The sequence below is a fragment of the Phacochoerus africanus genome, chromosome 9, assembly GCF_016906955.1.
Source record: "Phacochoerus africanus isolate WHEZ1 chromosome 9, ROS_Pafr_v1, whole genome shotgun sequence".
NCBI lineage: Eukaryota > Metazoa > Chordata > Mammalia > Artiodactyla > Suidae > Phacochoerus > Phacochoerus africanus.
In genome coordinates, this window is record NC_062552.1 from 29,982,885 (window position 1) to 29,998,146 (window position 15,262).

At 43.6% G+C, this 15,262-nt stretch overlaps 1 protein-coding gene across 3 annotated transcripts in view; it reads right to left on the reverse strand.

Annotated features, from left to right (window-relative positions):
* The window catches only part of BEND6 (BEN domain containing 6), a 42,279-nt gene that overhangs the window by 4,616 nt on the left and 22,401 nt on the right, over positions 1-15,262 (reverse strand). The window contains exons 4-6 of one of the 3 annotated variants that reach the window (XM_047796778.1): positions 11,608-11,828; positions 8,974-9,091; positions 6,608-6,744 (exon numbers count right to left, since the gene is read on the reverse strand). In XM_047796778.1, coding sequence (XP_047652734.1) covers positions 6,617-6,744; positions 8,974-9,091; positions 11,608-11,828 — 467 coding nt within the window. In that variant the 3' untranslated portion in view covers positions 6,608-6,616. Of the gene's footprint in view, positions 1-6,604; positions 6,745-8,973; positions 9,167-11,607; positions 11,829-15,262 lie in introns of those variants that run through there. The other 2 variants (XM_047796776.1, XM_047796777.1) reach the window with 2 other exon arrangements.

The following is a 15,262-nucleotide window of genomic DNA, read 5'->3' on the forward strand; positions in this document are numbered from 1 at the left end:
GAGAGGTTGGCTGCAGGTCTAGTGAGTGAGTCCACTGGTGTGCAGTGCTGGGTCCTGGCATGCTGGCTGTGGGGCCTGGGCCTTCCAGTGCTGATTCTGGCCTGTTAATGGGTGATACCAGCCTACCACTTGGTTGAACCAGGTCCTTCCTCAGCCTGAAGGGTCCCAGGACTGGTGGTGACCAGTTGGCAGACAGGTAAGCCTCTGCACTAACAGACTAAAGAGAAGACTCCAAAACAGGGGCTTGGGAGTTCCCCTGTGGCACAACAGGATTGGCTGCATCTCTGGAATGCTGAGACAAAGGTTCAGTCCCCAGCCTGGCACAGTGGTTAAAGATCTGACATTGCCATGGCTGTTGCTTAGGTTGCCACTCCAGCTCTGATCTGATTCCTGGCCCAGGAACTCCATGTGCCACAGGGTGCCCAAAAAGGAAACAAAACAAAACAAAACAAAACAGGTGCTTGCCAACACCAGTATTCTCATGATAGGATGCGTCCTCTCAAATGGCTGTTACCCATGCCTTCCCACCCCCAGGGGGCTGGGGGGTGGCCCCAGCTGCCTGCTGCCCCTCAAGGAGGGTGTCCAAGGTCAGCAAGCAAGTCTGACCCAGGCTCCTTGAAGATTACTGCCTGCGAGCTAGGACTTGGAGCATGTGAGATTCTGCCCAGGCCCTTTAAGAGTGGAGTTTCAGAGTTACTATTGTAGCTCAGCAGGTTAAGAATCCAACCAGTATCTATGAGGACATGGGTTCTATCCCCGGCCTCGCTCAGTGGGTTAAAAATCCAGTGTTTCTGCAAGCTGCATTGGTGTTGCTGCGGCTGTGGTGTAGGGCAGCAGCTGCAGCTCTGATTCAGCCCTTAGCCTGGGAACTTCCACATGCTGCAGGTGCAGCCTGAAAAAGAAAAAGAAAAAAAAAAGTGGAGTCTCTGTTTCCTATACCTCATACTGCCCCCCCACCCCGCCCGCACTCCCAAATGCAAGCCCCTGCCTTCAACTCCAGATGTTCTGGGGGATGATCTTCCTGGTGCAGGGCCCCAGAGCTGGGAAGCCTAGTATGGAGTCTTGGACCCCACACTCCTTGGTGTGAACCTCTGCAATTGTGACGTCCTGCTGTTTATGGGTCGTTCACCCAGGGGTGTGGGCTTGACTACCCTATGGCTCCACCCTTCCTACCCAGCTTGCCGTGGTTCCTTCTTTATATTTTTAGTGGTAGAAGACCTTTCTTGCCTGTCTACAGTCTGTTCTCATTGATAGATGCTCTGTAAACAGTTGTAATCTTGGTGGGCTGCTGGGAGGAGGTGAGCTCAGGGGCTTCCTACCCCATCGTCTTGGTGATCAGGAAATCATTTGGATCAAGATTTCTCAGCTTCAGCAGAACTGACCTTGGGGTGGGTAGTTCTTGGTGTGGGAGCTGTCTTATACTTTGTAGGATGTCTCGCAGCCCTGGCTCCCGCCAGCTAGAGGCCGGCGGTATCACCTCGTATGATAACACAAAATGTCCCCAGACATTTTCAAATATCACCTGTTTCACGGGCAGGGCACAAAAATCTCTCCTGCCTGTTCAAGCACTGCTGTATTTGATCATCTTTAAGTTATACGCATATGGCATATGATGGTAGAGATTTTAAAAAATGGGGCAGCTTCAGAAATTTCAGAAGGTTGTTTGGCTGCTTAGTGGGATGTTACAGAGGTGGTATTCTAATATTCTGTAATTTTTACAAAAAAAGTTTTCTTTAGCTCTTGTAAGAAAAAAAGCAAAAAATGGAGGAAGGCCAGAAAGATTGGCAACATCAAGTCCTAGGCAAAGAGCGAGCTGCATGCAGGTTGAGGGCCAGTCTGGGAGTGAGAGCAAATAGATGAAATGGAGGGGGATGGAATTAAGCTCTCTCTCTCTTTTTTCTTTTTTTTAAGGGCCACACCTGCTGCATGTGGAAGTCCCTAGGCTAGTGGTCGAATTGGAGCTGCAGCTACTGGCCTAAGCCACAGCCACAGTAACTTGGAATTTGACCCATAGTCTGTGACCTACACTATAGTTCATGGCAACACCAGATCCTTAACCCACTGAGCAGGGCCAAGGATTGAATCTGAGTCCTCATGGATACGAGTCGGGTTCGTTACTGCTGAGCCATGACGGGGAACTCCTGGGCTCTTATTTTCACAAAAAGGAGTCTTAGTTGGGAGGTGGTGGTCCTTTCAAATCTGGGCTGGGGGCCACTTTGTGCTCAGTCCTGAGTGGAAGGCACGGTCTAGCAGGGCCCTCAAATTCTGAGACATCTATGTGATTTTTGCAGCATCTATTATCTTGCTTTTTTGCTTTTCTTTTTAAGTTCTGGAAATAAGTTTATTTGTACCTTTTTTTTAAAAGTGACATAGTGTTTGTCTTTCTCTGCCTGACTCACTTCACTTAGTATGAAAATCTCTAGGTCCATCCTTCCATCTGCAAATGGCATGATTTTGCTCTTTGTTGTGGCTGAGTAATATTCCATTGTATATTTGTACCACTTCTTTTTTTTTTGGCTGTGCCCATGGCATATGGAAGTTCCTGGGCTCGGGATCAAACCCATACCACAGCAGGGACCCAAGCTACTGCAGTGACAATGCTAGATTCTTAACCCACTTTGCCACCAGGGGACTCCTGTACCACATCTTCTTTATCCATTCGTCAGTGGATATTTAGATTACTTGCATGTCTTGGCTATTGTGAATAGTGTTGCTATGAACACTGAGGTGCACAGATCCTTTCAAATGATGGCTTTCTCTTTTTAGATGATGCCCAGGAGTGGGATTGTGGGATCACATGGTAGCATTATTTTTTGTTTTTTTTAAGGAATATCTTACCTTGCTTATAGTCACGGAAGGACAATTATTTTTCCAAAGGATACTTTTGGGGGCAGGGTGAAGTTTGTCTAAATAGGCAATCACTGTAGGCTCCTGTTCGTCAAATGAGCAAGAAAAGTAAAATATAGCAGTATTCCACCAGAGGGAGCTATATCTAATTCATCAAGCAGGCCTGAATTCAGTTTTCTGTGACCCTGTCTTTCCCAGTGTATTTTCTCAGGCTTTTTGAAATAATCTGGGAGTACCCTGGTGGCTTAGGACTCAGCGCTGTCACTGCTGTGGCTTGGGTTTGATCCCTGGCCTGGGAAGTTCTGCATGCTGTGGGTGCGGCTGGAAGAGAAAGAAAAGAATTTACAGCATTTAGCTATACTTCAAGTGAAAGGTACCTGCCAATTAAAAAAAAAAAAATTCCATCGCAGTGTTAATCTCTACTTATAACTCAAAATATATGTATTTCTATTCTAAGCATCTTGGCTCAGGAGACACCAGCACAGACTGGGTTCATTACAGAAGACTTCATGCTGTTTTCAGCGTCTGTCAATGCCATGGCCAGGTGATGTAATAGCACCACTACCAGCAAGACAAGCAACACATATAAACACTTTTTACTTTTTTTCAATACTCTGCTGTTATCAAAGATGAGTTTTGTGCCTACCCACAGCAGCCTGAGCTCTGAAAAAGGCTGAAGTTAGGATATCAAAATGCCTTGCTGAGCTCTGAAACACAATAAAGTGCTCCAGGAGATGGCCCTATGACCTGGAATCTGTTTCCACAGCATTTAGACAGCAGCTCAGCTCCCTGACACCAGGACAACTCAGCAGCCTCTCATCAAAATGAAAAGTTCTCAATACTCAATATCCTGTGATAAACCATGATGGAAAGAATATGAAAAAGAATGTGTAGGAGGTTCCCTTGGGGTGCAGGGGGTTAAGGATCTGGCATTGTCACTGCAGCAGCTTGGGTTGATGCTATGGCAAAAGTTCAATTCTTGGCCCAGGAACTTCCATGGGTAGAGGATGTGGCCCAAAAATAAATAAATAAAATAAAGAAATACACAGGAGTCCTAATCTTAAAAAAAAAAAAAAAAAGATACACATATAACTGAATCACTTTGCTGTAGAGTAGAAATTAACACAACATGGTAAATCAACTATACTTCAATAAAATAAAATTTAAAAAACTGACAAAAAAACCCCAAGATGTTCTAAGGGCTCATTTATGCAGTTACCGCCTCACTGGGAAATTGTGAGATTCACAGCCTACCAACATTTTTAATCCCTTGGGGAGGAGTTCCCATTGTGGCACAGTGGAAACGAATCCGACTAGAAACCATGAGGTAGTGGGTTTGATCACCTGGTCTCGCTCAGTGGGTTAAGGATCCGGCGTTGCTGTGAGCTGTGGTGTAGGTCACAGACAAGGCTTGGATTTGGCGTTGCTGTGCCTATGGCTTAGGTCGGCAGCTGCAGCTCCCACTCGACCCTTAGCCTGGGAACCTCCATATGCCACGGGTGCAGCCCTAAAAAGATTAAAAAAAAAAAAAAATCCCTTGGGGAGAAAAAGGATATGGATAGCTTTATCTTTTATAAATCTTCAAGTCAGTCTAGCAGTGCAGATCAAAGCAAGGTTTTTTTGGTTAGTTAGTTTTGCTCTTTTTAGGGAAGACAGACTGTTGCTGTCCCTCAACAGAGTAGCCTTAGTTGTCCAGCAACCCAGTAAGGGACCCTTCAGGAGGACGGGGTGGGGGCCAGTTAGGGGGTGGGGGAACCACTGCATTACATGCAGGTCCACATGCACTTGAAACACGGTCAGAAGACAAGTGACATGGCCTCAAGGTGACTTGAGGCAGGGGAGGGGCAGGCAAAGTGGAAGTCAAAGACAGAAGTAAAGAAAACAGAGGGAACAAAATTCCCGTTGTGGCTCAGCAGGTTAAGAACCTAACTAGTATCCATGAGGACTCGGCTTTGATCCCTGGCCTCGCTCAGTGGGTTAAGGATCTAGTGTTGCCGTGAGCTGTGGTGTAGGTCGCAGACACAGCTGGGATCCCATGTTGCTGTGGCTGTGGTGTAGGCTAGCAGCTGCAGTTCCGATTTGACCTCTAGCTTAGGAACTTCCATATGCTGAGGGTGTGGCCCTTATTTAAAAATAAAAAAAAAAGAAAGAAAGAAAGAAAGAAAGAAAGAAAGAAAGAAAGAAAGAAAGAAAGAAAGAAAGAAAGAAAGAAAGAAAGAAAATAGAAGGAAAACCTTGCCCTCACGTGTTTATCACATACCTCTATTATCAATTAAAATAATGAGTGCAACAATGCCTATTTGCCATATATTTTCCATTAAAATAATGGTGAGGAAGGACTCTGACTTCTAAAGTGAACACAGGAGTTTCCATCATGGCTCAGTGGTTAACGAATCCCACTAGGAACCATGAGGTTGTGGGTTCAATCCCTGGCCTTGCTCAGTGGGTTAAGGATCCAGCATTGCTATGAGCTGTGGTGTAAGTCGCAGACGCGGCTCGGATCCTGAGTTGCTGTGGCTCTGGCATAGGCCAGCAGCTACAGCTCTGATTAGACCACTAGTCTGGGAACTTCCATATGACATGGGTACCTAGAAAAGGTAAAAAGACAAAAAAAAAAGAAAAGAAAATAGAGATAAAGTGAACACAGAATCCCCGACACCACCTTGCCTAGAGCAAGGCCTGACCACAGAGTGTATTTCCTTCAGAATGCACTGAAACACATAATTCTTCCTTTAATTATAATACAAGTATATTTTTAGGAATCCTCATCAAAAAAAACCGTAATAACTGACTTAAAGATTTGTTTGTCTGTTTTTGGCTGTGCCTGCAGCTTTTGGAAATTCCCAGCACAGGGATCAAAGTTGGACCACAGCAGCGACCTGAACCACAGCAGTGACGACAACAGATCCTTAACCTGATGAGCTACCAGGGAACTCTCTAAGGACTTAAAGATACAGAGAAGCAGGGTGAGGTGGCAGAGGGGGCCCTTCAACAGTCCCAGCCAGTCGTCTGTTCTTTGCTTAGTGATGGAAGTGCAGCCCATGATCTCAGCAATTTCCCCAGTGTGTGTACCCCCTGTTGCAGGAAAACATCCTAAACTGCCCTGTGTCCCTTCTGTGGCTCCTTCCCACTCCACCCACAAGGTCACATGTGTTCTGTGGAGAAAAGGAAAAATTCCTCCATCAAACACATTTGGAAAACATTACAGACTCTATCCACTTCTTAGGGATTGCTGATGCACTGGGGGGTATTTAAAGGGTATCGAGGGAGCTCCTGCTATGGCTCAGCAGGTAAGGAACCCAGTGTTGTCCCTGTGAGGATGCAGGTTTGATCCCTGGCCTTGATGAGTGGGTTGAGGATCTGGCGTTGCCTAAGCTGTGGTACAGTTTGCAGACGTGGTTCAGATCCGGTGTTGTTGTGGCTGTGGTATAGGCTGGCAGCTATAGCTCCAATTCAGCCCCTAGCCTGGGAATCTCCATATGCCATGGGTGTGGCCATTACATAAAATAATACTCATGTTAATAATAAAGAATATCAAAATATTTGAGAGGCTCTGGGAGAGAAAGCAACATCTGCATAACTGACTCAGCATTTCCCAAATTCAAACCCCCTTCCCTGTCCTCACTGTCACCCCCAGGACCACTGACTACAGCATCTCACAGGTCTCTCTAGGAGAGTGTTTGGAAAAGGCTATTCCGTGGACATAAGGATTTCATCTCCTTGCCACACTGAAAGGATTGTGAAGATTTATGAGACTTACCAAAAGGATCTACTTAATATCCTGAGAGTTCAGATTTTTGCTTAGATTTGGCTTCTTGGTACAGTTATTTAGCTTTTGCCCTATCATTCTCCTGATTGAAACATCATCTGTGTTGGGAAATAACTGTTTTGTGACTCCTGTAAAAAAAAAAAAATAACAAAATATAGAAAAACACTTTGTCAGAAGGAAGCCGACTCACAGATACAGAGAACAAACCTGTGGGGAGAGGGAAGGGGAGGGGAATAAGGGGTCACAGATTCCGAGTTTAAGACTCATAGGTGTAAAATTAGCTACAGGGGGGTTGCCATAGTGGCTCAGCAGAAACAAGTCTGACTAGCATCCATGAAAATGCGGGTTTGATCCCTGGCCTTGCTCAGCAGGTTGAGGATCTGGCGTTGCCCTCAGCTGTGGTGTAGGTCACAAATGCGGCTCGGATCTGGCGTTGCTGAGGCTCTGGCATAGCCTGGCGCCTTCAGCTCCAGTTCAACCCCTAGCCTGAGAACCTCCATGTGCTGCAGGTGCAGACCTAAAAAAAAAAAAAGCTACAAGGATACATTGTACAACAAGGGGAATATAGCCAGTACTTTATAATAACTGTCAAAGGAGTACAAACGCTAAAAATTGTGGATCACTAAATGGTATACCTGTAATTTATATAACATTACACATCAACTATACTTTAGTACAAATTAATTAATTAATTTTACACACATCACTTTATCAGGCCTTTATATCTTAAAGTATGAATTGAGATAAAACACCAAGCAATTCACATTATAATTTTGTCTCCATTTTGAAAAAGCAACCAAACACCCATGAGACATTTAAATAGACGAATCCATAGGCAGGTTTTTCAGAGCAAAGTGAGAGATAACAAAGGTTTGCATCATAAACTGACACATACATATGTGTCTTCCAATGGGAGTACTCAACTTTAACCTTGCTTCTTGCTGAGAAGGCCACGTGCCCTTGATCCAAAATGCTAGGAAGTTATTTTTATCCATTCCTAACATCAGTTGAAACATGCAGATTCTGATGGACTCTTTTCCAACTAAGAAATGATGTACCATGGGCGTTCCCATCATGGCACAGCAGAAATGAATCCAACTAGTACCCATGAGGATTTGGGTTTGATCCCTGGCCTCGCTCAGTGGGTCCAGGATCTGGGGTTGCTGTGAGCTATGCTGTAGGTCACAGATGAGGCTTGGATCCTGAGTTGCTCTGGCTGTGGTGTGGGCCGGAAGCTATGGCTCTGATTCGACCCCTAGCCTGAGAACTTCCATATGCCAAGGGTGGGGCCCTAAAAAGCAAAAAAAAAAAAAGATGTGCCATTAAAGTGTAGAGAACCAGGATTCACTGAGTCTTTAAATTTGTTGGGTATTTGCAAAAAACAAACAAAAAAACACTTAATAATCTATACTATTATATTCAAGGAGATTAACTTAAAAACTGTAAGTAAGATGGTTAAATTAACCTCTGTTTTTCTGAACAAAAGATAAGGGATGTGTGTGTGTATATATATATAAAACCAAGATAAGAAAGAAAATAAGATATAAACTGTTACTAGAATTTTTTTGAAAGAATTCTGAAAATTTTCTAAAGCTATGAATTTTATGACTCCAATCTTTTCACAGATATAGAATTTATTTTTATTTCAATAACCACTTTTAGTGTAAAGTTTTTCCACAAAATTCCCTATATATAATAAGAGGTTTAGGAGTTCCCTTCATGGCTCAGAGGTTAACAAACTCGAGTAGGATCCATGAGGATGCAGGTTCGATCCCTAGCCTCACTCAGTGCATTAAGGATCCGGCATTACTGTGAGCTGTGGTGTAGGTCACAGATGCGGCTCAGACTTCCATACGCTGCGGGTGCACCCCTAAAAAGCAAAAAAAAAAAAAAAAAAAAAATCTCAGGCTATGCTGAGATTTCTTTCTCATAAAATAATTGATTTTTAGGAAAAAAATGATGATGAAATAACAACCTAACTTTGGTTTTTTTGTTGTTTTGTTTTATAAATTGTATTGGAGTACAGCTGACTTATCAAGTTGTGTTAGTTTCAGGTATACAGGGAAGTAAATCAGTTATACATATACACACATCCATTCCTTTTCAGATTCTTTTCCCAACTAGTTATTACCCAGTGTTGAGCAGATTTCCCTGAGCTGTAAGCAGGTACTTGTTACCCATCCATTTTATATCCAGTAGTGTGTATATGGCAATTCCCAACTCCCAGATTTATCTTCCTCCCACCACGCTTTCCGTTTGTAACCATAAATTTGGTTTCCAAAATCCTTAACAATTTAACTTTGAATGGTAAAATAATGTTAAATGCATGTGATAATGCAATGCAAAAGTATCATCACCTATGATTTCTTGGACTTCATTCTGATTCATGGCTGGTTTCACGGCCTTGTCTCTTGAAGTGGAGGATTTGGCCCCCGTCAGGCTGTGTGTGGCCATGTATTCATTGGTGTAAAGCACCTGCATTAAATCATTAATGAACTTCTGAGGCTTGCTCTTGTTACAACGGGCAATCTGCCATTTTTCAATCTTGAACTGAAAAATTGAAAAGAATAGTGGCAATAACTGAAAAAGGAGAGAGCTGAGGAAATATATTGCTAATTGAATTCATACAGACCAGAAAACAAAATCAACATTCATTTTTTGTCTTTTTATGGCTGCACCCGTGGCATATGGAAGTTCCTGGGCTGGGGTCAAATCGGAGCCATGTCTGTGACCTACACTGTAGCTTGTGGCAATGCCAGGTCCTTAACCCAAGGAGCCAGGCCAGGGATCAAACCCACATCCTCATAGATACTAGTTGGGTTCTTAACCTGCTGAGCCACAACAGGAACTCCCAAAACCAACATTCTTAAAGGTGATGTGTGATTTTTTTTTTGTCTTTTTTTTTCCGGTCTTTTTTTAGGGCCGCACTTTCAGCATATGGCAGTTCCCAGGCTAGGGAGCTGTAGCTGCCAGCCTACACCATAGCCACAGCAACTCGGGATCTCTGCCGCCTCTGTGACCTACACCTCAGCTCATGGGATGCCAGATCTTTAACCCACTGAGTGAGGCCAAGGATCGAACCCACAACCTCATGGTTACCAGTTGGGTTCATTAACCACTGAGCCACGACAGGAACTCCCTGATACCTTTAACGTATATTTTACATTTCAGGGGTTAGCATTAAAGGTTATCTTGGAGATACTTCCCGTTACTTAGGAGGTATTTGCTCCAGAGTGTAAACAAACTCTTGTCATGTAATCTGGATGTGATGTCTTAAGCAGGCAGGATAATGACCCAGAGAAGATGTCCCAGCTCATCCCTGGGCCCTGTGAACATGGTACCTTATGTGGAAAATCCACTTTGTAGGTGAATGGGGAAGCTATCCTGGGCCAGCTCAGCCCAATCACATGAGCCCTTCAATGTAGAAGAGGGAGGCAGAAGAACATCAGAGAAAAGACGGGAGTTTTTTGGAGTTCCCATTGTGGCGCAGTGGTTAATGAATCTGACCAGGAACCATGAGGTTACGGGTTCAATCCCTGGCCTTGCTCAGTGGGTTAAGGACGTGGCATTGCCGTGAGTTGTGGTGTAGGTTGCAGACGTGGCTCGGATCCTGCGTTGCTGTGGCTCTGGTGTAGGCCGGCAGCTATGGCTCTGATTAGACCCCCTAGCCTGGGAACCTCCATATGCTGAGAAAGTGGCCCTAGAAAAGACAAAAAAAAAAAAAGAAAAGAAAAGAAAAGAAAGAAAGAAAGAAAAGAAAAGACAGGAGTTTTTGTCGTGGCTCAGCAGGTTAAGAACCCAACTAGTATTTCATTCCTAGCCTTGCTCAGTGTGTTAAGGTTCCAGCAGCTCTGATTGGACCCCAGTCCAGAAACTTCCATATGCTGCAAGTATGCCCATAAAAAGGACCCCCTCCCAAAAAAAAAAAAAACCAGAGAGGAGGGAAGAGAGCCTTGAAGAGTGAGCAGGGCTTTGCCTCCTTGACTGGCTTTGAAGGTGGTGGAGGTGGGCCATGAAGAAGGGAACTGGCTTGCCTGGAGATGGGGGAACAGCCTTCAGGTTACAGCCGAGGATAAAACAGAAAACGGGGAACTCAGCTCTACAACCACGAGAAATTGAGTTTTACAACCACCCCAAAGGGCAGGAAACAGGTTTTTTCCAGAACCTCCAGAAAGGAGTGCACCTGCCAACACCTGGGTTTTCCCACACTTCAGAGCTGCAGAACCTGCAGGTGATGAGTTTGTGTTTTTATAAAGCACCAAGTTTGTGGTAATTGGTTGCAGAGGAAGAGACTGGCACACGAAGTTTCGAATATTCTGAATATGAACGTGAGCATTTAATTATTGCCCTTGAAGGCGTATTTTCCCAGGCCGATTCTACCAAAACTTGTATTTTTAGCTTCTGTTTCTTGATTAAGAGATGCTGGGAAAACAAAAGACTCAAATTCAGCACATTTTACCTCAATGGTACAGTTTTATACTCTTTAATGCACAGTTGATCTGTCACAGGTTTAAGAATTTTCTAGTTTAATAATTTCATTGTTGTCCACGATTTGACCTTAATTTCCTCACCGGGATATTGGTTTCACAAATATTAGAGTCATTGTAAACAACTGTTTTAGGTAGTCAGGGTATTATGATTGTCCTCAAGTCACCTGGAGTGATCTGATAAGACAACTACTGTTTTGTAACCTTTTTTTTTTTTTTTTTTTGGCAGTGCCCACTGCATGCGGAAGTTCCCGGGCCCGGGACTGAACCTGCCACAGCAGTGACAATGCCAGATCCTTAACTGCTAGGTCATTTTGTACTCTTATATTTTATTTATTTACTTATTTTTTTTACAGCCAAGCTGAGGATCAAATTCAAGCCGTCGCCGAGACCTATAGCAATGCTGGATCCTCTGACCCACAGCACCCCAGCGGGAACTTCCCAACCCTTAATTTTATATATAGCTGCATCCCAGAGAACCACAGGGCAGGTGCTCCCGCTGACCTGTTTCTCATCAGTGTGAGGTTCCTCTTCAGCCTTCAGCGAAATCGGGGAACTGGAGTTAGAATTGGAGTTACTGCATGTGGAGGCAAATGAATCGGGCGAGGCGTTATTTGTAGCTCGCCAGAGGGTGGACGCAGATGTGGACAGGGTTCCTCCGCCCTTGAGCAGGGCCTCTGCCATGCCAACCAGTTCTTCAAACTGGGTGACAGCGTGTGGTAACACTAAAAGGGCAAGAAAAAGCAGCACTTGACCAAGGCCTTTCATAACAGCAGCAGAGATGCTTTTGAAATTGTGTATTTGCAACCAGGTATGTAGAACAAATTATTAACACCTGCTCCTTTTGGAAAATGAACATGGGGAGTTCCTGTCGTGGCGCAGCAGAAACAAATCCGACTAAGAACCATGAGGTTGCGGGTTCGATCCCTGGCCTCTCAGTGGGTTAAGGCTCTGGCGCTGCAGTGAGCTGTGGTGTAGGTTGCAGACTCGGCTCAGATCTGGCATTGCTGTGGCTCTGGTAGGCCAGTGGCTACAGCTCCAATCACACCCCTAGCCTGGGAACCTCCACATGCTGCAGGAGCGGCCCTAAAGAGCAAAAAAAAAAAAAAAGAGATCGTGGTAAGAAGAGAGCTCAGAACATATTTACTTTTTATTATTAAATAACTTACTAACTGCTTAATAATAATACATCAATGAAAAAACATTGGGTGGTTGTATTCAAATGTATACGTATTACTTTATAACCAAAATGAATGTTTTTACAAGTTGAATCTTTTTCTAATTGCTCATGAGACTCTTTGAAGGTATTGCTTCGGAGATATTACTGATTCTGCCATCACTCACCTTCTGTCGGGCCAGTTTAAGTGACAAGATAAAATAAACCACTTTTCATAGATTAAAATCCATTTTCTATGGCCTTAATGTGTCCTTTTCCAGGGAGTCCAAAGCCATCAAATTAGTAAGGATTCATTGTCATCGTTCACATTGATGTGTTCATATATTAAATATGGGTCTTGGACGTCAACTTGAAAATTGTCTTTGTTCCTTTTTAAAGTGGAAATTTACACATTCAAAGCTTTCATGCCTCCATGTAAAATGGTCTCTTCTGCTGTTATATCTACTTTGTTTCCTTAGGACAAAAAACATTTTGTTGGCATTGGAAGACATCTCGAACTCTAATTCAGCTCCTCACTCTGTGGTTGGGGGTAACGCCTGCTGGAGGGTTGAAAAGACTCTGAAACTTTGCCTTTTTCTTAGCATATTATTGAGCTCTAATCTTTATTTTTTATTAAAAAAAATTCTTTTTCCTTTTACACCTGTGACATAAGGAAGTTCCTGGGCTAGCAATCGAATTGGAACTGCGGCTGCAGGCCTACATCGCAGCCATGGCAGCGTGGATCTGAGCTGCATCTGTGACCTATGCCAAAGCTTGCGGCAACACCAGATCCTTAGCCTACTGAGTGAGGCCAGGGATCAAACCTGCATCCTTGCATATACTATGTCTGGTTCTTAACCTGCTGAGCCACAATAGGAACTCCTAATGTTTAGAATAATAGTTGACTGGAGACCTAAAAATCAGGCGTATTGATGACATGTCCAAATCAATCCATTTAGTAATATATTAATGGAAAAATAGGAACACCTACAAAAGAAGAAAATTTTATTTTATATTCTTTCAATTAATATTTGCAAAGCAACTCTCATGTGCCAGGCAGTTATTCAATCAGCAATGATTTATTGAGCACTTAATAATATTACACATTTATCTAGCTTTTACCCTGTGGCCAGGCACTCTTCTGGGAACTTTACTGATGTTCATTCATTTAATCTTCACTGCAATTCTCTGAGATAAGTATTATCATTACTCCCAATTTACAGACGAGGACAATTAGGCAATGAGGGTTTAAATAACCCATCAGGGTCAACCCAGTTAGTAAAAAAGAAGAGCCAACATTCAAATTCAGACTCTACTAACTGCATCCTATAAACTGCATGTTACGCTGCCTCTCAGCACCTGCTGATCACTCTTTTAGGTGCTAGGGAGGAGACTGGAGGCAAAACCAGATGGGATCCTAGCCTTTTGGAACCGAGAGGGGATGGGGAGCTTTACTTTCATAACTGTGCGGTGTGTAAGAATTTGGCCTGCTCACAGCAAGGTCTGGCCTCCTGCCCTAACCAGTTCTTGGAAAGTAACCTCTAAACCTTGAATTTCCCCAGTGATAGTTGGAGTGTCTTTATAATTCCTGGCGAGCCCCTCAGAACACACCTGATCTATGTTTACACTGAGGGGTTTCTCAGGTGGGGACAGTCACACCCACTAGCCTTAGGGGAGAAGCTGGCCACAGCCAGAAAGCCAAAAAGACCAGATGGGCAATCGCTCAATCAATCAATCAATCAATCATGCTCACCCTCAGTAAAAACTCTCCACACCCAAGCTCAGTGAGTATCCTGGGTGGCCACTCCTCCGGGCATTTTGTAACCTGTAAATACCAGGAGATAATGTATTCTGGGGGCAAGGGAAGCTCTACATTTAGAAATCAGCCAGACTCTGCCCTCTGTGTCTCTTCCAACTCTGGCTGGTTCTAATTTGTATTCTTTCGCTGTAATAAATGTAACCATGAGTATAATGGGTTTCAGTGAATTGAATTTCTCTAGCAAATTAATGAACCTGAGAAATGGTTTTGGAAAACCCCTTAACTTGCAGTCGGTCTCAGAAGTCTCAGCAGATCTGGTTGGCCTGGAGGATGGTGCCCTTACCCTTGTGCTGTGGGTGACTCAAGGTGCATGCAAAGAAAGGAAAAATTACGAGGACAAATATTGATTGACGGATCAATTGAAGTATAGTTGATTTATGATGCTTTAGGTGCACAGCAAAGTGATTCAGTTATACATATACATATAGCTATTCATTCTTTTTTGTTCCCGAGCAATATTTCATTATATGGCAATTAAACAATTATCATTCACCTGCTGATGGGTTACTTTTCACTTGAACATGACTTTCAGGATTCTCTAATATTTCAAGGTATTGATCTTCTAAAATTTATTGAAATGCTCCTTTTTTTTTGGAATTTAGGTTGCTTCTTTTCTTTTTTTTTTTTCTTTTTATCTTTTAGGGCCGCACCTGTGGCATATGGAGGTTCCCAGGCTAGGGGTCCAATTGGAGCTGTAGCTGCCGGCCTACACAGCAGCCACAGCAACTTGGGATCCAAGCTGCATCTGTAACCTACACCACAGCTCTTGGCAATGCTGGATCCTTTAGCTACTGGCAAGGCCAGGAATCAAACCCATGTCCTCATGGATGTTAGTCGGGTTCCCTAACCGCTGAGCCGCGACGGGAACTCCCAGTTTTTCTTGACTACAGACAAAACTCTCACGCACTACTGAGCATGCATATCTTTGTATACATTGCTGATAGTGTCAATGCCATAAATTCCTGAAACATTCTGAGGTATGAATGTTTTCCAGGCTCAATTGATATTGATGAAGGGCTCTCCAGAAAGATTCTTCCGTCTTACAGGCCCATGACTACGCATTAGCAAGGGGTGTTCATCATGGACCACAGTCTTAACTGTTTTGATAGGTTAAAACCTTAGGACAACTTAAATTGTCAATACTTGATTATTGTGATGTTAAATACATATTTAGTTGTTTATTG